Raw genomic sequence first — 23,058 nt, 5'->3', positions numbered from 1 at the left:
ATAAGTGTCGACGACAATAGATGTAGGGGGGTCGATGTTCAGGTGGCAGAATTTGAAGATTGCGAAGGCCAGAGTCGGAAATCAGCTGGAGGATGAAGCTTCAAGGCGTGCGTTTGTAATTGAATCGATTGGTTGTTTACCAAGTTACTCGATGGAGTGTCGGAATTCGGTGAGACGAAAGACGGGAGTAGTAAAAACCTTAGCGAGTTGCTGTGATCGAGTAAAAGTTTACATAGGATAAGACAGCGTGAGAAAGAGGTTAAATGAAAGAGAGTTAGGAATCAGAGTTAAAAAGATGTTATTGGAACTCTCAGGCCCGGTAAGTGAGGCAATGGCACCAGGACTGCAGTTACCCGTTTGTGACGCCCTTTCCAAAAAAGAAGGCACGACAATGATTGAAAGACGGAAGGAGCTTGCTCTGGAGCGCCAGACTGTGACGAACTTCCCTGTACAACACAGTCGCGGTCGACATACTAGTCTTTTTTTTGGAAGGCGGTGAGCTGCTGTGAGCTTCAATTCGACTGAATACGGCTTAGCGCCACTGGCATTCTTTTTCTGCCGCTCTCAAGGTTCTTTGGACGCTGTCAAACACCCTTAGGCTGGTACTCAAGAACTTCATAGAGCTGAATTTCTTTTCATAGGACTTCAACGATCTTTCATTTCTCCTTTTTCTCTGACTTACCAGAAGACTTATATTAGTGGATTCTCGCGCATTCGGTGTTCCAATGTTCATCTTGGTTTGTTTTACCCTGCCATTGATGCATGAATCAAGGACTCATAAGTTGTTTAGACGAAGATCGCCGACTTGGTGCAAATTGCGCCGGAGGATTTCTCGAAGCGCAGCATAGACGCAATCGAAGACAACATCAATGCCAAGTATTCTAATAAAGTGAGAATTATTTTACGTTATCGCATATTGAATTCGTGACTAACTGAACGTAACAGGTTATTCAAAAGATTGGTCTTTGTATCTGCTTGTACGATCTGCAATGGGCATCAGAAGGTCTCATTGGACATGGCACAGGTCTTGTGAACGTGAACGGTGAGTAGAAATGCGCTTTGAATTTGAGGTGAAGCTAACGGAGCATCGCTCAGCTGAGTTTCGCATGGTTGTATTCCGCCCCTTCAAGGGTGAAGTCATGATTGGCAGAATACGAAGTTCTACGCCCGCAGGTATCAATCTGAGAACAGATTTCTTCGATGACATTTTTGTGCCATTTGAGGAGTTACCAGAGGGTGCCGAATAGTGAGAAGCCCGTGACTGCTTACATATGCAGATGCTAACACCATGCAGCAACCACAGCGAACAACTCTGGATCTGGAATCTCGATGAGGATCGACTCTTCTACGATAACCATGAAATGGTTCGCTTTCAAGTAATAGATGAGGAGTGGCACGATCAAGCTCCTGCTGGCCCAACACAAGCTGAAGATTCACCTTTGAAGACTCCGTATCGCATCAAGGCCAGTATGGCTGCCGAAGGACTTGGAGTATGCCTCTGGTGGGATGGAGCATAGTGTTGGGTAATGGACTGAAGAATTATAGAAGAACAAGGGCCCAGGAAAATATGTCACCGCGTTTTATTTGGCGTATGTACATTTGCTCGTTCTATGAATCTACGATTTGATACCCGCCAACAGACGTTCCTCGACGTTGTCCAGAACAGAGTAGTGCTCCACAACGTTCAAGTTCTCAATTTCGGCCACGAATTGCTTGTGGGGGTCTTGACCAGGACCGCCCATCATGGGGTTGGGCATCTGCTGCGCTTGCATTTGCTGGGCAACCTGACTGGCGGCTACATGGTGTTAGTTGATCCAAGAGACTGTTAGATCAGGACACTTACCATTGTCACTACCGAGAAGGAAGACATAAACAAACTGGAGACCGAAGATGCAGAGGAAGTACCAGCTGATACTGGACATCCATCGAGGATCCATTTCCCTGGTCTGAACACCAGCCTGGAGCATGCTCTTGAACTTGATAGTAATGGGGAAGGGCAATTTCACTATTATGATTAGTATTGTCCAGATTCAATAATAAATGAACATACTAATGACATATCCACTAAAGAAGGCGTTAATCCAGCTCATGATGAGTGTATTGGGGATAATCATGGCCATGTTGTTCTTCATCATACCCATCATGCCGTCCATAGCGCTGGGATCGGACAGAGGGTTGGCAGGAGGTTGGCCCTTGCGATCGGGCTCCTTAAGGTATGTTCCAGCCTCGTAATTGGTCGTCAGAGTATCACGTCGAGTCTCGAATGCCTTCTGTGAGAGGACATGGTGGTTGGTCCGAAGAGCGACACCCCGAGCAAGGAAGCGTTGCTCACGCATCGCCTTTTCGTCCTGCTTCTTAGGCGCGGTCGCCATAAGTACAGATGCGTAATGACGGAGAACACCAGTCAGGACCATAACAATGGTGATGGGGATAAGGATCCAATAGCTACAAGCTCAAGTTAGTGGTTTGGTCCATTGGCGGATCGATCGGGAGGCGACGAACAATAACTGAGGATCCCTATGAAGGGTCTGAACCGGAGCTTGCGCCATGATGTCGATAGTCGGAGAGGTGGGATAGGAGCGTTGGGAAAGTGAAGCTGATGTCGCGTTGCAATGGAGCTGTGGGAGATGTGAGGTTCAAGGTCGTCAAATAGCCACGATTCAAGGCTACTGACGCCACATGTAAGCGGAGCTGTTGATTGGTGGCGGTACACTAACGACCCTGGAGCAGCCACACTTTACAGAGGACCTTAGCTGTTCGGGGTTAGACTTTCAATGAAGGGACAGCTATCCACATGCTTCAGCCCCACGACTGACCTCCCATGACAGTGAGTCTCGATACTTATACACAGAGAAAACGGCCACTTTCTTAGCAACATACCACAGTACCCAATTTCTCTAATACAAGCCATTTCAGGCTTGTAATTCATCATGGCCAACGCCGCTGAAAAGATCTCGGTCTATAATCTTGCTGGTAAGCTTTCCAGGTCCTCTTAAGCTCTTATACGAGACAATCTTCTGACACGGTGGCTCTTCGCGACATAGACCTCAAGAACACTTCCGATGATGCTATCCCCAACTACCTAAATTCTCTCAAGTTCCGCCAATCTCATACCCTCACCGATGTTCGTCTTGCCCTCGGATACACTGCTTTCGGTATTGCAGCTGCTTGTTTCTTCTGGGACTACAAACTGGGCTTTGAGAGCACGAAATACTACACAGCTGCTGCTGTTACGCTCTACACCTTGATCAATGGCGCCTTGACACTATGGATTATGTTCCGTGAGAAGGGCGTTGTTTACGAGGGAACTTCACCCTCAGGAGAGAGAGTAAAACAAACATATTGGCATCTTCATTGGACTCTACTAACATCTTTGTTAGATCTCAATCAGCAGCTCTACCAAGAAGAACGTCCCCATCTACAACCTCACTGTCACTATCACCGATAAGAACTCGAAATCCACCGTTCACAAAATCTCCAGGCCTTTTAGTGGTTGGTTCGACCAGACCGGCCAATTCGTTGCTGTTCCCTTCCAGGAGCTCCTCGCCAACTCAGTACCTTTGATCGGCAAGCGAGACCCCAAGCGTGTTACTGTCTCTAAGGAGTTGTTGGATGCCAGCCCTGATGTTCTCGATGCTATTCTGGCTGCCAACGCCACTGGTGCCGAGGCCGCATCCACGCCAGAAATAACTGAAAAGAAAGGTGGCAAGCGACGCAAGGCGTAAAAAGGGGTATACTTTAGCTTGAAGAGAATAACAAGAGGTTATATAGTATGGCGTTTGTAGGCAATCATCTTGATACCATGCATTGTCAGGACATTGTCAGAACTCCAACAGAACGTCTGATTATGGTTGTACTCAATTATCGTCCAATTCTGAATGATCTATGTGTTATATGAACCTTTTCCGAGTATCTATCTTGCACCAACCACGAAAAGGAGATCAAGTCCCATAACCTGATTCACATTGCCTCTATGTAAAAACCAGCCCGTCACCTTACTTGAGGTCTGCCCAAGCTGCCCTAGCCAATCGTGCCGTCTTTCTCACCTCTCGTACGCGGTGTCCACAAACCAATGTCAACTGTTGTTGCACTTGAGGCGCATGTGGTATCAAGTGCTGGGAGTCATATGTTTGTGGTAAGCTTCCCACGATCTCTAGCGCGAGCTTGCCACAAGCAGCCTCTGTCTCTATATCGATTGATGTGGGAGATGGTTTATATGAGAAAACACTGTTGCAGATCTTAATAATGCTTCGAATGTGACCCTTGCCCTTCTCAGGAGCCTCTACGAGTGTGTTCTTAATCACATCCAGGGCTGCCTTGGTTTCGGGGCCGATGCCATTGTTTTGCGCAACAGCGATCGAGATTCGGAGGATGCTGTCTGCATCGGCTTCATAAATAGGGAAATTCATGTGCTTAACCATGAGCAACACCGCGGTGCTGTAGTTCGCCTTAACTTGTTGGTCCTGGACCTCTGCATTCTTTCCAGTAGCGGCTTGTAGCATTGGGCTAACAAGTTGGAAGTAGACCTTCTGGGTCCAGAGAGGCTTGACGATGGCATAGCACTCTTTGGTAAGCGGTTGCTGAGGAGCCACGATGAGTTCAAGTTGTCGAGCAAGTTCGGTGCCAAGCTTAAGATCTTTAGGCGATTCCTTGACCACATCAAGCAATGTCTTGGCCTCCTTGCCGCTATATCGTCTGACCATTCCGGCAACAAGGGCATAGATGGAGGTGATTTGCTCCAAGCGAGAAGCCTCATTTCCTGACGTAGATGCGGGTAATAGACTCGAAGATCGTTGTTCCAGAGCTGTTATGAGACTTGGAACAGTCTCGATTTTGAACTTGTTTGCAAGAATAGTCAAGATAGAAAGAGCCACTGGTCTGCTGAAGTTTGTGTCGGCTGCGAATCCACTGAGAATCAACTCCTGGGCAACCCCAATGTCAAACTACAATCGAGTTAGCAAGGAAGAATATGAAGCATGATTATGTTGATCTTACCAGGCGAGCTACTGTTGGTGGTTGCAAAGCTTGCAGTATACCAAAAGATAGAACGTTGGGTGCTTCGGATACCAACCAACTCCAAGATGAACCATTCTCCAAGCTCGCCGTCGCTTCTGGTGTTTTCTGGGGAACTTTAATAGAATCATCGCGGAAGAGGCTAATTGCAAAACTCTCGGCTTTGAGTGACGTTTGTTGAGATTCGCTGAACTCATGGATCACAAAGCCTGCGAGAGTGGAAATAAGATGAAGGTACTGGTGTCCAGAGACTTCATTGACATTGGCGAAATCATCACTCAAACTCAGAGCTTGTTTGCTTGTTTGAGGATGTGTATCAATTACCTTGGTTGCTCGGCGGTAGAGTTGTCTAGCAATGAATAGGGCAACGAGTAAGAACTCGCTTCTGATCTCGGTCACAGACGCTGACTGAGGAACTCGACTATGGTATTCAGGAGAAGACTCAGTCAGTTTCTCCACGCCAAGCAGACTTAGGGCAGGGTACGCAGAGCCGATCTTTTGTAAGGGTTCATCTTCGATGAAGAATTCTTTATCGGGGTTCTTTGCCAAGCAGGCATCGTTGAAATGTCGGATAGTAGACTGGACTGTAGCTATCAAGGCACACCAAATTTCAGGATCCGACTTGGACTCGAGGGCTTCAAAGAGTTCTGATAGGAATGCACGGATAGAGTAAATGAAGTGGTCGAAGCCGTCGCGTGGTGTGAAAGGTAGTTCTGAGGAGCCCAGATATGCAACCAAACCTCCAAGAGTCTTGATCGTCTCAACCGTATCAAGGACGTTACCATTTTTTCGGCTAGAGTGAATGATGTTCAAACTCTCATCCACTAGGCCGTTGAAACCACGAGGGAAATAGCGGATAGCCCTCTGAAGAGCCCCGGCAGTGTCGTTAATGAGTTCATCGCCTCCAGGTGATCGAGGATACTCGGGACCTGATTTCTTGAGAATGGCAAAGAGAGATTCGCAGATTTCTGAGCAAGTTGACTCGGGAAGTAATCGCTGGGAAATATCACTCGCGCCGTTGTTTGACAGATCCAATGACTTGGAAGGCCGTTGGCAAACCAAAACTCCAGCTCCCGGAACTGCTTGAGTAGCAACCTTGATATCATCATACGAGGCATCCGGTTTAGAGCCGAGACTGACAGGGTTCTTGAAGACGTCTTCATAAAGAGACTTGAAGAAACTGTCAATGGCAGCAAAATCCTCTCGGTCCTCAGCGGCCATATTTGTGTCAACTAGTAGGAAACGGGTTTCTAGAATGACGTGCAAGACTTTCAAAAGATCCTGGGTGTGGACAGGCGCCTTTGGATGTCGCAAGTTCTCTTTGATATGTGTGATGACGGGAGCAGCCATTAAGACAAAAGCGCTAGGCTTGGAGCTCAAGACACTGACCATGAGTCGGCCAGCAGATGAGGCATACATGGTTGTCGCAAGGTCTGGGACACAATCTCTGGTAACTGACAGTGTGTAGTCGCGGAGGCTGTCCCCAGTGAGTCGTCGAGTGAGAGACTTGAGAACTTCCAGGGTGCCCCAGATGGTATCTTCAATCTCTCCATTTCGAACCTCATACTTCAAGCTGCCCCATATTTGGTTGGCGTAGGGGGCAATTGCCTTCTGTGGATGACTGTACTCATCAAGACAGGCTTGCATGGTTTTGAGGATATCGAGCTAGATTCGGTCAGCTTAACTTCTCCCTTAAATAATGGAGTTAACTAACCTTGACATTGACTGTTACAGCATCACCCTGATCAAGTTTGCCCAAAAGGAAAGGAAAGACCTTATCGGCCAATAAGTGATTTGCGGAAAAGCACTTTCGCAGTTGTAGCTTCAACTCTTCAGGGGTAATTGCAACCTGAGATGCTCTAGGGAGTGAAATGGGGAAGTATGGCTTGAAAACACCATATACTTCCTCCAATACGTCTTGAGAGACAGTGTATTCAGCCATGAACAGCCTCAAAATATCAAACCACACCATCAAACACTCGGGGTCTCGCTCACTTCTGCACAGTTGAATCAGGTCGAGCATAAAGCCAGCAGACGAGCCGTGTGTGTTCTGTAAGTCGCTGGCGACACCAGGAGTTGTCATGAGTAGTCGTATGAGCTCGTAGATTTCGAGTCTGGTCTTGGATACTTGGCGTGGGAAATCGTCCTTCAGTGAGCAGACTTTCTGGATAATGTCGTGTCCCATGTGACGTTGGAAGGACTTCATGGCGACTATCCTAGATAGAGCGCTTGCGGAGGGCATAATTCCAGCTTTATGGTCGACCTCGAACATGGCTCCGAAGAAACTGACCAGCAATTTTACTAATCGCTAGTTAGACAAAACCGTAGTCGTATCTTAAACAAGAACTTACCTTGACTAGGCTTCAGAATATCATTGCTTAGAAAATCCAACGTCCGTGATAGAAATTCAAGCGCTATCAAAGTTAGACATGACCTATGACATGCTGTATGAATCAAGACTCACCCTTTGCCCTCGCCGTCCAGTCTGGTGTCTCATTCTCGGCCTCATTACCACCACCTGGCATCCAAGGTTGCACAGCTTCGACCCATCGAGCTACAGGGTTGGTATTGGCCGCTGCAGTTTGAATCTCTAGAAGAAAGTCAGAATAGCTTCATTTATCGAGGACGGAATAAAGTACCGTTGGCAGCCTTTTGGGCTATCGCTGTCTGTTGCCCCTCATTATCGGCAAGCACAAATTCAAGAGCCCATTGCCTGAAGTCCGCCATCATGGACAGTTTGAGACTGCACAAGCCCTTTGATTGTCTTTTGGGATGTACAAAACCAACTAATCGCACAACACCATACAACTTGTATAGAGAAACTGGTAACTTTGCCCCTCGAGTTTGTGATAGTGAAGTGGCAGAAAGTTGATGCCCACCAAAAGCGGTGAAATTGTCTGGCGGGGTAGTTGATCACTGTAGTTGGCTTTCTTAGGAGCGATATCGAAGGCAACAAAATAATGAGAGACGTTATGAAAATAGGGTCCAGATTCTTTGGTATGTCTCTGTTTCGAGGTTTTTGATATAAGTCTTATCAGATTGGTCCAATTGCTGAAGCCCTCTTTGTCATCATGTCAAACTCCGAAGCCGGCCATCGACCTCATCGGAGATGTCCCGTCATTCCGCAGACACGGCCCCACTACAGTATTTCTTGGGTTAAGTGACGACAGCGAATTTTAATGGTCAACCCTTGTATTTCTTTCTCCGTCATCGACTTTCAAAACACATCAACACAGCTGAGCCGATACGTCCACGGGTGGCTCTATTGACTCAATTGATCTTCAACATGGCCTCACTACGAATTCCTGCCCTTCGCCGGCTTGTAGCCGCTCCCATACGCACCACCCGAGCTATCAACCAGCGACGATGGGCACAAGTTCACGATATTCGCTTCCTCGCAACAACTCAACCTTCGCAGGCCGTCGTCGAGAAGTACAAAGAGAAGCTGAACCAGAAGGCTCAACAAGAGGGACACCAGAGCATCGACCAGCTCAAGGCAGCCTACGCCGATAAGATCGATGCTGAGCGTCGCAAGAGCGGCATTGAGATTCCAGTTGGAACAATTCCTCAAGCACCCGAAACACCAGTTATTCAACCCAACGCCGACAATCCTCCTGGACAAGACCAACCCACCAGAGACCCTCGCGATCCTCCTACCACTCCTCCTCAACATCCTCCAGCTGGCTCGGATAAGCCAGCCATTAAGACTCTAAATGACATCATTGACCTCCCCAAGGCACGAGAGCTTCCAGACACGGAGCTTACAGCTATCTGGCGTCTACGACATGCTTCATCCGAGCATAACCTCTGCGCCGTAATCCCGATGTCTACATACAAGGCCATGGAGGACGCTGCACGAGCAGCACCTCAATTCGTCCTCCCAGTGCCTCATCCCGCTCAAGGCGCAGAGATTCACTTCCTCCAGTGGACCTTTGATGCCGAGTCCAAGACCAGCACAGTTCTTTTCACACAGCTTGCTGAATACAAGAACCGAGGCGAGTTTGCGCAGCCTCACACTACTATCACACACCACCTCGACCTTGCCAATGAGCGAGGTTTGGTTTTGATGCAGGGCCAGGTCCTGCCTGACCGAGGTGTTACACCAGAGAACGCCAAGTGGCTTCTCATGTCTCTACAGCGATTCTATGGTGGTTGGGATGGTGAGGATGTCGAGTTGATTGGTGAGCGTAAGGACAGGGCTGAGGAGCGAAAGAAGCTGTTGAACTGGTTCGCAGCTGGTGATTCGAGATTCAGCGTTGATAAGCTGTTGGAGGAGGCTGAGCGCATGGGCTAAATGTGGGGGTATTCAACTTCAACCACGAGTCTATATCATGGTTCTGTGTTATCAAAGGCAAAGAGCGGAACATCAACCTAAGAAAGGCGATGCATTGTAGAATAAACGACCAGTGTACAAAATAATCTAAACAACTATCACATCCTACAGAGCTTTACCTTACCGTATTATGTGATCTCATACTCAAGCTGAAAATGAGGGGTTCAGACTTGTTGCACATTGCAGTTGATGTACGTATTGTAAATGGTACAATATTCTACTCGAACATAACCCCTTATTAAAACAGTATGTCTATAAGCTCGTTGCATATTCAAGATAACATGTGCCAACCTCAACGCCTTCCATACAACGCCATCGCCGATATGAAATCCAAGCCGAGGTATCTAGATAGTGTTGATGTTCAAAAAGCCAAGCAGAGGTATCCGTAACATGATGTCAATCCACATTGCCCCAATCCGTATATCCCTTTTGTGTTCCCTGTTTATTCGTATCCATCTTTTATCTGCGTGTATTGGTTCGTGTGTATCGTGTATGTTTCTTCGAACACTTTCTAAGTCTCGCCGCTACTACTCGATTGGCACTCTTCTACCGCATCTTCTTTGACGGACATTTTCTCCTTTTGTGGTAGGACCGCCTCACAACCTTCAGGGACTCGGCAAATATCGCGCGCGTTGCATGTTTTCCACAGAACCTCGCGAACTTCTTTGAAAACCTGATCAACCGCATCCATAGCCCAGATGACATCCAGATGTTCGTATTCAGGAATTACCTTGCTGTGGACCAGGTTGACGTGAGGTTCGCGGCCCTTCTCAAATCGCCGGAGTAGCTTCCTCCCGTCAACAAGATCGTCATTACCACAAACCCACATAGCCATAGGTGGTGCTTGTTTGTTGTACCATGCTGTAGAGCCCTTGGGATGTTTTCGATGGGCTTCGAGCGCCGATGAGGTCCTTGGTGTCATCGGTCGTCCATCTCCTTTGGAGTCCATGTGCTCCTCAGCTCTTACAATCTCTTTCGTCGACAAGATGCATTTGTGCTTGGCAAAGCACTCTCGGCCAAGCCACCATCGCATAGACTCGGCGCTGACGTACACAGGCGCAAACTGGAACATGCGACTGCGAAGGCCGCGATCCCAACGGGCGTCAGTCCAGTCAAACAGAAATGAGAAGACTTTATAACCAAGCCAGCCATATAGACGCGGATCCAAGAGTTTGTGCATCTGCATCATGAAAGGAATGAAGGCATGGATGCCAAACATGAGACGAAATAGACCTGGCGAAATTATTCGCATGAACTTGAAGTACATTTTACCGATTAAAGGCCCAGCATACGCGGCTGGGGCGAGAGCACAGAAGACGGTCAGCTTCTCGCCCAACTCGGGTCGCTGTTCTTTGGCCAAGGCGACAAAGGTTTGGGTTGTGCCTTGGGAGTGGCAGATAAGTCCAATCTTTTCGAAACCCGTCTCTGTGATGACTCGCGACGTCAATGCAGGAAGGTCGAAAACACCCATCTGTCTGATATTCCAGCACCACATCCTCGGGTCATTGTATTCGAGCAGTGCATGCTTGGGCTCGAATCCACAACGGTTGTTGCCAAGCCACACGTCATAGCCAGACTTGCAAAGCCAGAAAGCGAGAGAATCGTCATCGTTACAGCAATAAGCACCTGAACTTTGTAGGAGGCCATGCATGAGCAGCACAGGAAACTTTGGCTTCTGTGATGGGTCTTTGAGCTTCTTTCTCTGGCGTTGAAAGACTTCCGGGCCTTGGTCAGATCTCAAGCTCTCGTCCAGTTCGGTATACTCCTTTGGGTCGTAAACATGCCACAAGTCGATTATGAATCCATCTTCGGTCTGAACCTCGAATGTCTCAACGTCAAGGCCAACTCTGCGCGCATAATATGCGACGTCACAGATGATTGGGTCTGGTCCGCCTTCTGTTGGTGGGAATTCCTCCGCATTTTCCATCCTGTCTAATGTCCGTCCATTTGGTGATTTTTGCTTCCAAGCCTTTTCTTGCTCGCGTCTTGCTTGAGCCCTGCGTTTCTCCTCTTGATAGAATGGCCTATCAGAATCAGGATCGCGAAAGGTCAGCCGGTGCCAGATGTTCTTCCATATCATGGGTATCGTTGTAAACAAGGAGCCCAAGACGATAACGCCGAGAAATGCCAGGCTGAGAAAGAAAGCGCTGATTCGAAAGAACATGCATTGGAGATTGCGCAACATATTGGGAGGTCCATATAGCGGCAGTGGAGGGAAGAGAGGGTTGGTATGAGAAGGGGGTGTTTGTTTTCGCAACGTGCTGTTGCTGTTGGACTTTTGTAGAGATGCGCCATTCTGTTCTGAAGGTAACTGGACAGCCTTTTTTTGTTCTGGGTTTGCGTTCTCGACATTGGAAAATTTCTCCTTGGTTTCGTTTCCTGCTTTGATTTCGACACTCTCTGGTTCGCCTTGAAGCTCTTCCCTAAGAACATTGAGCTTATGCGCCTCCTGCAATGGTACACCTGGGAGTCGTTTTCCATCTGAAGTGACAATAACAGGATCATGAGGTGTGACAAATTGTGCTTCGATAGCAACTCCGGGGTCTTCGCCCGTTGGATGTTGGTGTGAGAGCTTCTCAGCTTGTTGTGTGAATTGGACGGCTGTCTCGGCTAGTTTCTTGCCGACAACTTTAGGATGACGCTCTTGCTTCGCAGTTGACGAGCCATGCTCTTGTTGTGTCATAGTCGATTCTGGTGGCCAACTCGGCCAGTAAAGAATGTGTAGGTACTAGATGAAAATATGGGCTGTGAAGAACAAGTAGTCGAGTGATTGAGTGACTGCCGGCCTTGAGATGCGCTGTGGAAGAGAGATCTACTGTTTAAGGAACAATTCGCATGTCTGACAGGGGATTATAAAGGATTACGGAGTTATAAATCCAGGACGGAGATCGCTAATGCGAGAACGGGTCAAGGATCAATAAAAGAGGGTGGGATCATAAGGAGAATAGATCAGATGGTGTACGTCCAATATTCCACTTAACGGGCAGACCGATTGTTGACTTCAGTCTCGGTTGATGTGCGGTGTATAAGAGACTGGCGTGATTAGAGAAGTTTAACTGTCTAGACCGAATATTTCCTTGTGTGATGGTTAAAAAGGAAAAAGCCGTTTCAAATTCATCAAACAGGCTGGCAATGTTTAATCTTGAGAAGTGACAGGGCAATCAACTGTGAATGGTCGCTCTCAGATAGAGTTGCGTCATGGGCGTCAATAGTAGCAGAGTTTTGGCCAGACAGCCGGATTTGTGGCGGGAACTGCGACTTTAATGAGCGATGATCCTTGCTGAAAAGCATGTGAAGGCTGTCAAAAGGGGTCTAAGAGATCATTTAATTTGCGTTCTCAGCTGTGTGTTTTGGATAATCATGCTGCAATAGAAATGATATGCACTGCCAACGGCCAAGAATTGGTGATGTGTATGACATTCTGGATTTGAATACTGTTTGCTTATACAATTGGGGAAAGGATAAGAGCGAATTCGCGTCGTAAACGGTTGGACATCCATGATGTATGATTTCGCTTTCGTCCATAAGATGCTGATATGGACGATACTTGGATAAAAGTTGAACTGGGCAAATAGAAACAAGTATCCTGCTTGTGTCATTCCTCATGCAAGATAAGCTATTTTCAGCTCCTGTTGATCTTGTGCTTCGTTTCTCCAATTGAAGTCTTGCAGGGTCTCGCCACGAATCGACCAACCCTGGACTTGGCTTTTTACCCCAGCTTGGAGACGCTGTAGATGCTGGGCTCTGGATTTGCTGACTGATACCCGCCTGTAGATTAGGTCGCTGTTGCGCTACGCTTCTCCGCGTTCGGGGCACCTCACGGGGCATCTCGGTCTCGGTACGTACCTCGGAGCGGCAGAGACCCCGTGTCATACCTATCAACCTTAGCCAAACCTGGGAGAAGCCGAGGCAGGCCACTGTTGCTGCTTCGGTCGCTCTGAGCCGCTGCCGAGCTCCAAAGCCACCTCCAATTTCTTAATCTCAACCTCACAGTAGCTTCATCCGCATCCCCTTGGGGTTTCTTTTTTGTTTACACGCAATTGTATACTCGAGATCGTTCTTTCTTGTTGTTCGTCCAGACCTTGCGATTTTACCAATTGAAGGACTCCCAGAGCGATGCAGTGATCCCCGCGCTTGCGCTTCGAGCTTTCTGTAACAATATCGTCCTCCGCAACCTCTACCACATTCCCTCAAGCTTGACTCGTTCTAAGATGGCATCCTCTTCGAAACCAGCTTTAACTTCAAATAGGCGGAGGAACCGCAGGCGTCGTCAGGACAAGCCTGCTATTGCTGCAAAACTCGTGCTCGACGATCATATCAAGAGCGATGTCGGCATTGTATCCGAAGACATCTTTCGCGATCTCTTCCCCCATCTAGGTAATGGTAAGTCAAGCGCACCTTTCATTACAGGTCAACACTAGAACGAAATCTCAGCTCAACTCTACCAAGGCGCTACCGAAGACGTCCACCACATTGCGATCGCTCCATGGATACCCAATGCCAACCCTACCGACAGTCCGTGGTCAATTGTACCCATTATCGAGTCTTCTGCACTTGCGCCCTCGACCGTCCGATTCTCACCGTCTTCTGCTTCCTTACAGAGCTTTGCCGTCACACTGCAACAGGTTGCGCCATCCAAGCTCTCAAGCCACAGCCGCGGCGGAATCGAAATCCTCGTTCTTGACGTAGCACCTGTCCCTCTAGAGACCGTCTTCGTGAGCCTGGAGAGTGAATTGACGAAGAGACTAGAGAATGGTGAGGGTACCTTCTTCCGAGATCACCCTGCCAGCTCCAAGGCGAAGGGAGCTGTCTCAACACCGGATGGGCGCCTTGTGACTTCTCTCAGGGCTGCCCTGAGCAGTCTGAAGGTTGTACATGCGGGGGATCTATTTCCACTTCCTCTGCCACCACACCCCCTTACACATGTGCCTCCGAATCCCGGAAAGATCATGCTGTGCGAGCCTGTTGCCCAAGGTGTTTTAACGGAGTCAACCAAGATCATTCTTATGCGCGGTCGTGTCCATACTAAGCAGATACGTCGCGTTGCTTCGATGACCGCTAGCCAACAGCTCAATGGTGTTGCCGAGGATGAGGATGATACCAGCACAGACCAGTTCTACTCTGCAGCTGAGGATCGCGACAAGTCAGGAATGACGACTGAGGATATGGAGTCTGCGACCGAAACGGAGCCAGATATGTCTGATTTCGACAATGAGGACGAACTGTCAGATGATTCTATGGATGATATGATTTCTTTGCAAGCACCAACCTTGCCCACAACTAATGCCAGTGGTATATCAACACTGCAGCCAGGCACGCCGATGACAGTTGGAACTCTTCGTGGCAGAAAGACAAACGGAATCGCAACACCCGGCTCCGTTTTCTCCAATTTTACTGCGACCACTGCTCGACCAGACCGACCTCGAGGTCGTCTTTTCAAAGCCCAGGGTCTGATGGAACAAATTCCGACGGACCTTCTACACCCAAAACCATCCCTAGAAGACGACGAGGAAGCGCGTATCTACGTCGATGTGACATCGTTAAGCCGAATTGGATGTTTTTCTGGAGATTGGGTAAGAATAGAAGCTGCAGAGGAACCCCCTGCAAATGGATTTGGTGCGTTTGGCCTCGGAAGTTTTGGACAAGTTGAATCGGAGCCTGCCAAATGGCGACCGGTCCGAGTCTATGGTCTTCCTGAGGGGTATTCGCAACGGCCGATGACTAGAATACCCAGCGCCAAACATGGAGAGAGAAAATTGTCATTCTTCGAATCGCAGATTCAGCGGCCCGCAAGTCCCACGGCCTATGCCTCACCTATTCTCTTGGCTAATCTTGACGATGCACCCTATCTACGTCTTGCGCCCTTGAAAAAGGCATCATACCAAGGCAAGGGGACAATTCCTCGATTTACTAGCGCAGCTCGTCCCCCTTACGCTCGAGATATTACTATTCACCACATTCGAACTCCTATCTCTGCAGAGCGAGCTTTCCAAACCGCCGTTCTGGGTGGCCTCAAACGATACTTCGCTCAAAAAATCCGCCTTGTCCGAAGCGGAGATCTTATTGCTGTTCCTGTCGATGCTGAGCTTGGCCGTACGCTTCAGGAGATGCCTGGTGCAGGAGGATCTGAGGTGGACGATGTAATGGCACTTACTGCTGGTGGCCAGGAGGGAGGTAGACAGCCCTCCAAGTTCGACAGCGTAGCATGGTTCAAGGTTGGACATATCCAAATCCAGAAATCGGATGAGGACGAAGATGGAAGTGCCGAGGCTTTCTGGGGATCAGTCGCGTGCATCGATAGCTCGTCTGTTGCTATGCATGGCTCAGGCTTTGAAACAAGTCGGATACCAGGTATCAAGCAGAGCACATGGCAATATTACCTCGGCCTCAAGAAGACACCCAAGAAGGCATCGGAGTCGACTCCAGCTCCAATCCAGGAACCCGAGTTGCCATATGTGTCACCTCTCAGACGCCAGCTAAGGGAGTTGATCGCAGCAGCCACGAGCGCGAGAGCGATTCATCTGAAGATGCCCCCTGTCGCAATTCTGTTGACCTCAACCCATCGAAACATTGGAAAGTTAACACTGGCGTCAGGCGCTTGCTCCGATATGGGTCTCCATACATATAAAATCGACGCGTATGATATTCTCAGCGAGGGAAGCGGCAGTGGAAGCGACGTGAAAACTGAGGGTTTTCTCAGGACAAGAGCCGAGCGTGCCATGAGTTGTGGCCCTGATTGCTGCGCTTTACTCGTTCAGCACGTTGAGGCCCTCACTGCTGATCGTATTGAGTCAACGATCAAGGAGATTCTAGAAGACACACGAGTTTTGATTGCCACAACGAATGAGGTTGACAAAGTACCTGATGGCGTTCGAGCCTTGTTTACACACGAGTTGGAAATGACAGCTCCTGATGAGGCGGAGCGTGAGTCTATTCTGAAATCCATCATTAGTGATAGGGGTGTCAGCCTTGAGCCTTCGATCGACCTCAACTCAATCGCTCTTAAGACCGCTGCGCTCGTGGCTGGCGACTTGGTCGATGTTGTTGAGCGTGCCACTGTCGCTCAACAATCACGACTGGAGCAGCTCTCGGCCAAGAATACGCATGATGACACGATTATTACGGTGCGAGATGTGCAGGTTGCTGGTGGCCCCCTTGCCCGCTGCCTCACCAAGGGAGACTTTGAAATTGCCGTCGAGGCTGCTCGCAAGAATTTCTCTGACTCTATTGGTGCACCCAAGATCCCCAATGTCACCTGGGATGATGTTGGTGGTCTCAACAATGTCAAGGAAGCCGTTACTGAGACCATTCAATTACCACTTGAGCGTCCTGAGCTGTTTGCCAAGGGCATGAAGAAGCGATCGGGTATTCTGTTCTACGGTCCTCCCGGAACTGGAAAGACGCTATTGGCCAAGGCGATTGCTACTGAATATAGTCTCAACTTCTTCAGTGTCAAGGGACCAGAGCTTCTCAACATGTATATCGGAGAGTCCGAAGCCAACGTTCGACGTGTGTTCCAACGTGCTCGCGATGCTAGACCTTGTGTTGTTTTCTTCGACGAGTTGGATTCAGTGGCGCCCAAGCGTGGCAACCAAGGCGATAGTGGTGGTGTTATGGACCGTATTGTCTCCCAGCTTCTGGCTGAACTTGATGGTATGTCTGGGGGTGACGATGGCGGCGGTGGTGTTTTCGTTATTGGAGCAACCAACAGGCCAGATCTTTTGGACCCTGCCCTTTTGCGACCTGGTCGATTCGATAAAATGCTTTACCTTGGTGTCTCTGATACCAATGACAAGCAGCAAACCATTCTGGAAGCTCTGACCAGAAAGTGAGTTTATACCATTTTCCTCTAATCCAACAGTGGCTAACCTCTTTGCAGATTCACACTACATCCATCAGTATCTCTTGCTTCTGTGGCAGAGAAACTCCCCTTCACATATACCGGTGCCGATTTCTATGCCCTCTGCAGTGATGCAATGCTTAAAGCCGTCACGCGACAGGCCACAGCAGTGGATAACAAGATTCGCGCCATCAACGCGGATCCGGCGACTCAACACCCTATTTCTACAGCATATTATTTTGACCACTATGCTACACCTGAAGATATTGCTGTCATGGTCCAGGAAGAAGACTTCCTCGCAGCTAATGACGAGCTTGTACCTAGTGTCAGTGCTGGCGAGTTGGCTCACTATGAGCACGTCCGGGCGACCTTCGAGGGAGTCCGAGAGAAAGAGCCGGATAACAAACCACCTCCGGTCCAACGTGTAGTCTCAGGGGCGTCGACATCATCAAAGGGTAAGGGTAAGGCGGTTGCTTCAGGATCAGGCAAAGGCAAAGGCAAGGCAATCGCATTGACAAGTGACGACGAATTTGATGAAGAGGACGAGGTGGATGATATGAATGGCAGATCCAAGGGGAAAGGCAAGGCGCCAATGGGTTTCCAAGATGGAACAGCTAGCGATGACGATGGATTGTATTAGTTGGGGATGGAACATTACGGCATTCTATAGCATTTTTGTATATTGAGTGTTTGAGGGGAGATTGGGTATTTTTTGTTATTAATGTCATGGTGGTATGTCGGTCGAGTTTGACTGGACTCTGTACACTATTATTTCCCCGTCTGACTAGAACATTGAAGCGATATTCTTGATTCTTTATGCTCCAAATCGCTCTTATTTCTTGGCATCTTTCTTGACCTCTTTCTTAGTGTCTTTCTTGGTATCTTTCTTAGAGTCCTTCTTAGTATCTTTCTTGGCATCCTTCTTGGGATCTTTCTTCACGTCCTTCTTCGCGTCCTTCTTAGGATCCTTCTTGACCGATTTCTTGGTGTCTTTCTTGACATCTTTCTTGTGGTCCTTTTTAGAGTCTTTCTTGGAGTCTTTGTGGGAGTCTTTCTTGATCTCTTTCTTGGTGTCCTTGGACTCTTCTTGAGGCTTGTCATCCTTGGCAGTTTCTGCAGTTGCAGTGTCGGGTTCTGGTGCTATCGCAGGCTTCTTCGTGTCTTCTTCCTCATCGTCTGCTTCGTTGTCTTCTTCGCTATCCTCATCACTATCCTCGTCACTATCCTCGTCAGTTTCCTCCTCCTCCTCGGTCTCATCCTCATCGTCGTCCGAATCATCATCATCCGACTTTGTCTCAACCTTCTTTTCCGATTCGGGCTCTTCCTTTATGGCCGTCTTAGCTTCCACGGCCTTGACCTCGTCTGGGCTCACCTCCACACTGGCTCGTTTCAAGGAGGAGATTGAGCCTGAACCACTTTCCTTCCAAGTGCCACTTGTTGGGCTCTGAACAGCGTTTCGTCCTGCATCAGTCTCGGCCCATGAGCCGGATGTTGGTGATTGAATACCATCGGTCTTTGCGGCAGGAGTTTCTGATTCCTTAGATTTTCCAGTCTCCTTTGCGCCTGTCTCCTCCTTCTTGGTCTTCGCGCCATCCTTGCCATGAACCTTTTCTCGCAGAGTCTTCAGGCGAAGTTCTTTAGCCTTTTGCGCAGCTTCGTCGGCGACGGATCGGACAGGTAGGGTCTTCTCTTCCTTCTTAGGTTCTGTAGAAGTCTTGGGTGTCGCAGAGGACGCGGCAGCTTTAGCTGCTGGTAACGGAGGCGCAGTAGGAGCAGGCTTTGGGGCTGCAGCGGCGCTGGCGGCTGCAGCTGCTACAGCCTTGGCGACAGGCGAAGGGGTCATGGAAGCAAGAAGGCCGCCGGTAAGGTCGATGGGCCGTTTTAGCGGGGGTTCGGGAAGTTTATCGTTGATGGAAGGGATGGTGAATTCGTCGAAGTAAATCGTGACATGCTCCTTGAGCTCCCCATATTCGTTCCATTCTTCGATTTCAACATAATCCTACAAAAAGCCACATGCATCAGCTATACGACCCATGGTAGTACTAAAGGGGATGTTTGTCATACGCCTAAAACCCAACCCTCCTGAACCAGGGCAGGGAGTTTCCTCGGGCGACCGCTCTTGTCTTTACCGGCTCTTCGACCCCATAGCAAACGAGCCTTGGTGTCGACGGCAATATCGATGGCTTTGAAGGGAACTCGGTTGGCACGTAGGATGGTCTCGAGACGTGAGGTGGCCGTGACGATGTGGGACGAGCCAGCTGTCAAAGAGGTGTAAATATAGAGGGCGGGGTCGTTCAAATAGTTGGTCATGTTGGATTAAATATTAAATAAGAGTTTGGTATGATTCGATTTGATAGAGAGAGTATGCGTTGTTCGTCAGGGTATTCGCATTATCTGGTGGAGTTATGGAATGTGGTTGGGTTTCTCTGGACAACTGTCGAAGCAACGGTAGTAGGGATAATGGAGCTATCTCAGCTACGTAAGCATGGGATGTAGGTACCATGTCTCATAAAATACTAGGCGGAGTACTTGGTCGCCCAGAAATAGGGGAACCGAACTCCTTAATTATAGCGCTCCAAGTTGGAGGTATGATGCGGGGGCGGGGCATTTGGAACTGTTGCTGCAGGAAGATCCCCTGAATGCATGAGAAGGGTTTCGAAATACATCTCAGAAACGCGTTTTGTGACTGTGATTCTTTACCTCTACTAATAAATTGCCAACTTAAGATGCAATACTCTTTCAGATAGCCAAACAGGAGGTGCAATCTGGGTACTGAGGTATCGTTCATGTGGCTGATGCATGTCTCGTGTTAGTGATATCATGTTAGAGTGAGGCTGTTGAACTGCATTACGAAAGAATAGAAGGAGATTCTCCACCATGTCGTCAGTTCTTCCTTCCCTTTCTTCTTCTTCCTCTCATCTTTGTTCAGATTCTTTGGTTCCTTCTTGTTGTTTCAAAATATCATTCTCTTCTTTACCATCAACGACTGAACATCAACAATGTATATCAACCCCCTTAGAAGAACCCCTTAACGAATACCCCTGGGCCTGGAGGTTGTCATTTGTTCGCCGCTATTGACGGATACCCACGGACACTACGGACGCCATCTTGATTCAGAATCGTCCACTATCGACGCATGGACAGCGAAAGGCATTTCCATCTGCCCGTGATATATCCTGAAACTCCTTTATTTTCCACTTGAGACCAAGCGATCTTCAATTCGATCAAGCCATCGAGCTAAAGATAGCCAATCCGTCTGCACCAGCAACTACCCACGTCTCCAAGCCGTCCGACAAATACAAAGGAAGCCATATCCTTCACTCAGGGGATAACAATTTCGTGTTGACCCCACTCTCAATATACCTTATTTACCGACACTGCAGATGATAGTCGCATCTTGGCACGATTTTGAATGGCAGTCGAGATCCAACTTTAGAGTACCATCGGCTAGTCGCCGCTCTTTTGCATGATATGTATTTCTCATTGATGCGGTGTACCCATTCACTGCGCCAGGACTATCCCATTGGCAACAAGAGCCGCTGCACATCTAGTATTGTACCACTATGGCTCAAGTCGTGCCGCTCGCAATAACGAAAGGCCCGCCCCTTACTCGCCAGTCAGACAGTCTCCCTTCAACTGGACTAGGCCTTGGCCCTCGGTGTGGCTGCCAGTAGGCACCAGTTCAAGATCTGGAGGGGTTTTTAAGTGTTTCAAGCCTTGTGCACGCACTTTAACTGAGGCACCTGTGACTGTCTCTGAAGTCACTCAAAGCCAAGTCATCACGAGGGCTTTGTCTGAGATGGGTTTGCAGTTCACTTGCCTCTCATCACCAGCCTATCTTTGCGTGGCGGAATAATCATCTCGTCAGAGGCACTGTAGCAAGCCGTTTCATAACCTTGCCGACGCCACCGCATCGTGGGACGTTCAATGAGACGCTCTGGTCCTCGCCATGGGTCCGGGAAATTGTGTGTCAAGCGATGCAACCAAATTTTGCAGTTAACTCCGTTAGTCGCATTACAGAGGACAGTCTGGGTTGCACAATGATCTTGGGTCTGAAAATTTTTCTTTGTCTCTCTTGACTCATCTAGACTGACAGCTTTGTCGATGAACACAAATATTGAAGGCGACATGGCAACGAACCCACACCGACTTCTACAACAACGATAGTTGGTCATAACACAACAAACCACGCAAAAGAGGAGATGCTAAAATAGATGTTCTTTGCTGGCTCCAGCAAAACACGTCCCTGCGAGCCTGGCAAGCTTTGATTGGCCCAGTATGCAGCCGAAGACAGTTTGCCAGTGACCGATGCTTTCTTTACAGGGAGCAGACTGGGGCCAGAATAGAGCTAGACTGGGGTAAGCACTCTAGTTCAGGAACAAGCCAGTCAAAAGTGCAGTAGCCAAGGCTCTGCCCGATCCTCAACCGGGTTCTAGGCTGTCTTTGGATCCAATCACCGTCCACATTTCTGACTGCAATGCAAGGTACCGTTGTGTAGTGGTACCGACGAAAACCATTTGGACCCAATGCCGGGGCTAACTCATAAACTTCCAGGTACGGGGAACAATGCCAATCAAGTTGGGGGCTAATGAGGTGACAACGCACCAGGGCTCTGACTGCTAGACAGGCAAGGGTGTGGATGGATGGATGGTCTTTAATGGACAGAGATTAAGTCCCGCAGTGTGTGCGAAAACTACAAGTTGCGCTCAGTATCCGCCCTAGACGCCTTGTTTGGTTTCCTCTTGTTTACCTCTTCAAGTGCGCTTGTTTTTCACGATATCTATCTTCCAGCCTTGTGCTATACACTCATTAAACGATTCTTGATAACATTCTTTGTGCTCTGCACCCTACTGTCTTTTTTTGCTCCACGCAACAAGAATCTCTTACGATATCGTAAAAAGTCACCACAGTTCTTTTCAAACCACCAACAATCGCCATCACAATGCAGTTCTCCAGCATCATGATTGCCGCCGCTGGCGCCTCGGTCGCCGCTGCTCAGGACTACGCTCCTCCTGCTCCTGCTCTGGATACCACAACACTCACCTCAACCACTACCCGGGTTATCACTCTTACTCAGTGCAACCCTACTGTGACCGACTGCCCCCTTCGTACCACAACCTCGACCGAGGTTGTTGTTACCACTTCGACTGCTGAGCCCGAGGTTCCTACCACCTCTGTCTACGTTCCCCCTACCACCAGCGTCTACGAGCCTGTGGTCAACACCACCAGCCACGAGCTTCCCACTATCATCAGCACTCCTACCATCAGCACCACCAAGAAGGCTCCCTCTGCCAAGACAACCTTCTACCCTGCTGGCAACACTACCACCAAGGCTGGCCCTACTGCTCCTGGCTCTTACACTTCCACCAAGCTCCCCGTCCCTGGCAGCAGTACCGATGTTCCCGCCAACCCTGGAAAGCCTGGCTATGAGGCCCCTAGCCCTTCCACTGTGCCTACCGCCGGTGCCAGTGGTCTCATTGCCTCTTCAGGCTTCGTCGGTGCTGCCATGGTCGCTGCCATGGTTGCTCTCTTCTAGATGCACTAAACCACTTGGTTATACGATCTAGCCTGTCCCTTGGCAGGCATGAATTATTTTTCACTTCTCTTATGATACCTTCTTGTTCTTCTTAGGGGATGGCCGTTTGGAGATTTTTATGAAGGCGAGATTATAGCGGCGAGGCAGTGTCTTTTCGAGATTGGCTACTGTGTAGCTATTAAATTCCTTGCAGCGCATGGAATACCCAGCGCGGAGTTTCTGAATGCACCATGTGTCAGTAACGTATACTTTGTCTGCGTACGCATTTGGTGTCTGGTTCTGGGCTTGAAGGCGGAAGCCTCGGAATGTTGAGGAGTTAGAAAATTATGTTCACAT

General features: G+C 48.9%; 9 protein-coding genes across 9 annotated transcripts; 5 read left to right on the top strand and 4 right to left on the bottom strand.

The window, feature by feature from the left end:
• Window positions 1-599: 599 nt before the first annotated feature.
• BKA55DRAFT_96018 (RNA polymerase III subunit Rpc25-domain-containing protein) lies at window positions 600-1,567 on the top strand. Its single transcript, XM_046201697.1, has 5 exons — window positions 600-737; window positions 791-889; window positions 946-1,042; window positions 1,096-1,246; window positions 1,295-1,567. Exons 1-5 carry the CDS (start codon window positions 726-728, stop codon window positions 1,515-1,517), a joined length of 582 nt encoding a protein of 193 aa, XP_046046953.1. The 5' UTR covers window positions 600-725; the 3' UTR covers window positions 1,518-1,567.
• A 49-nt stretch (window positions 1,568-1,616) lies between these two features.
• BKA55DRAFT_541716 (integral membrane protein DUF106-domain-containing protein) lies at window positions 1,617-2,549 on the bottom strand (the record flags this gene model as incomplete). The annotated part of the gene is made up of 4 exons (XM_046190405.1): window positions 1,617-1,795; window positions 1,844-2,005; window positions 2,051-2,445; window positions 2,503-2,549. 4 exons carry the CDS (start codon window positions 2,547-2,549, stop codon window positions 1,617-1,619), a joined length of 783 nt encoding a protein of 260 aa, XP_046046952.1.
• A 257-nt stretch (window positions 2,550-2,806) lies between these two features.
• BKA55DRAFT_574857 (microsomal signal peptidase 25 kDa subunit-domain-containing protein) lies at window positions 2,807-3,870 on the top strand. The gene is made up of 3 exons (XM_046193330.1): window positions 2,807-2,973; window positions 3,045-3,328; window positions 3,381-3,870. Exons 1-3 carry the CDS (start codon window positions 2,931-2,933, stop codon window positions 3,723-3,725), a joined length of 672 nt encoding a protein of 223 aa, XP_046046951.1. The 5' UTR covers window positions 2,807-2,930; the 3' UTR covers window positions 3,726-3,870.
• On the bottom strand, window positions 3,871-8,029 carry BKA55DRAFT_665349 (Dos2-interacting transcription regulator of RNA-Pol-II-domain-containing protein). Its single transcript, XM_046197745.1, has 6 exons — window positions 7,653-8,029; window positions 7,478-7,603; window positions 7,365-7,427; window positions 6,728-7,314; window positions 4,996-6,678; window positions 3,871-4,943 (listed from the first exon to the last, which is right to left on the bottom strand). The coding sequence occupies exons 1-6, from the start codon at window positions 7,741-7,743 to the stop codon at window positions 3,996-3,998; spliced, it is 3,498 nt and encodes a 1,165-aa protein (XP_046046950.1). The 5' UTR covers window positions 7,744-8,029; the 3' UTR covers window positions 3,871-3,995.
• Window positions 8,030-9,452, top strand: BKA55DRAFT_574855 (ATP11 protein-domain-containing protein). Its single transcript, XM_046193329.1, has one exon. It carries the CDS (start codon window positions 8,300-8,302, stop codon window positions 9,305-9,307), a length of 1,008 nt encoding a protein of 335 aa, XP_046046949.1. The 5' UTR covers window positions 8,030-8,299; the 3' UTR covers window positions 9,308-9,452.
• Window positions 9,453-9,857: 405 nt separating this feature from the next.
• On the bottom strand, window positions 9,858-12,029 carry BKA55DRAFT_517266 (Alpha/Beta hydrolase protein; the record flags this gene model as incomplete). The annotated part of the gene is made up of 1 exon (XM_046188173.1): window positions 9,858-12,029. One exon carries the CDS (start codon window positions 12,027-12,029, stop codon window positions 9,858-9,860), a length of 2,172 nt encoding a protein of 723 aa, XP_046046948.1.
• A 1,528-nt stretch (window positions 12,030-13,557) lies between these two features.
• On the top strand, window positions 13,558-17,826 carry BKA55DRAFT_541711 (uncharacterized protein; the record flags this gene model as incomplete). The annotated part of the gene is made up of 3 exons (XM_046190404.1): window positions 13,558-13,729; window positions 13,781-17,174; window positions 17,226-17,826. The coding sequence occupies 3 exons, from the start codon at window positions 13,558-13,560 to the stop codon at window positions 17,824-17,826; spliced, it is 4,167 nt and encodes a 1,388-aa protein (XP_046046947.1).
• A 32-nt stretch (window positions 17,827-17,858) lies between these two features.
• On the bottom strand, window positions 17,859-19,668 carry BKA55DRAFT_95939 (uncharacterized protein). Its single transcript, XM_046201696.1, has 2 exons — window positions 19,251-19,668; window positions 17,859-19,185 (listed from the first exon to the last, which is right to left on the bottom strand). Exons 1-2 carry the CDS (start codon window positions 19,494-19,496, stop codon window positions 18,019-18,021), a joined length of 1,413 nt encoding a protein of 470 aa, XP_046046946.1. The 5' UTR covers window positions 19,497-19,668; the 3' UTR covers window positions 17,859-18,018.
• Window positions 19,669-22,128: 2,460 nt separating this feature from the next.
• On the top strand, window positions 22,129-22,722 carry BKA55DRAFT_541709 (uncharacterized protein; the record flags this gene model as incomplete). The annotated part of the gene is made up of 1 exon (XM_046190403.1): window positions 22,129-22,722. One exon carries the CDS (start codon window positions 22,129-22,131, stop codon window positions 22,720-22,722), a length of 594 nt encoding a protein of 197 aa, XP_046046945.1.
• Between the last annotated feature and the right edge of the window lie 336 nt (window positions 22,723-23,058).

Source organism: Fusarium redolens (genome assembly GCF_020744475.1).
Source record: "Fusarium redolens strain MPI-CAGE-AT-0023 chromosome Unknown BKA55scaffold_12, whole genome shotgun sequence".
NCBI classification, from domain to species: domain Eukaryota; kingdom Fungi; phylum Ascomycota; class Sordariomycetes; order Hypocreales; family Nectriaceae; genus Fusarium; species Fusarium redolens.
The sequence above is the reverse complement of the archived record's forward strand: the minus strand, read 5'-3'. Positions and strand labels throughout refer to the sequence as shown.

Excerpts from the sequence above, each read along its gene's own strand:
- BKA55DRAFT_96018 (XM_046201697.1), top strand. Across the intron at positions 890-945 it reads ATGCCAAGTATTCTAATAAA|GTTATTCAAAAGATTGGTCT; the intron begins GTGAGAATTATT and ends TGAACGTAACAG. Across the intron at positions 1,247-1,294 it reads TTACCAGAGGGTGCCGAATA|CAACCACAGCGAACAACTCT; the intron begins GTGAGAAGCCCG and ends AACACCATGCAG.
- BKA55DRAFT_574857 (XM_046193330.1), top strand. The coding sequence starts at position 2,931 with ATGGCCAACGCCGCTGAAAAGATCTCGGTCTATAATCTTGCTG. Across the intron at positions 2,974-3,044 it reads CTCGGTCTATAATCTTGCTG|ACCTCAAGAACACTTCCGAT; the intron begins GTAAGCTTTCCA and ends TTCGCGACATAG. Across the intron at positions 3,329-3,380 it reads CTTCACCCTCAGGAGAGAGA|ATCTCAATCAGCAGCTCTAC; the intron begins GTAAAACAAACA and ends CATCTTTGTTAG.
- BKA55DRAFT_665349 (XM_046197745.1), bottom strand. The coding sequence starts at position 7,743 with ATGATGGCGGACTTCAGGCAATGGGCTCTTGAATTTGTGCTTGCCGAT. Across the intron at positions 7,604-7,652 it reads AGCCCAAAAGGCTGCCAACG|AGATTCAAACTGCAGCGGCC; the intron begins GTACTTTATTCC and ends ACTTTCTTCTAG. Across the intron at positions 7,315-7,364 it reads TATTCTGAAGCCTAGTCAAG|TAAAATTGCTGGTCAGTTTC; the intron begins GTAAGTTCTTGT and ends ACTAGCGATTAG.
- BKA55DRAFT_574855 (XM_046193329.1), top strand. The coding sequence starts at position 8,300 with ATGGCCTCACTACGAATTCCTGCCCTTCGCCGGCTTGTAGCCGCTCCC.
- BKA55DRAFT_95939 (XM_046201696.1), bottom strand. The coding sequence starts at position 19,496 with ATGACCAACTATTTGAACGACCCCGCCCTCTATATTTACACCTCTTTG. Across the intron at positions 19,186-19,250 it reads AGGAGGGTTGGGTTTTAGGC|GATTATGTTGAAATCGAAGA; the intron begins GTATGACAAACA and ends GGCTTTTTGTAG.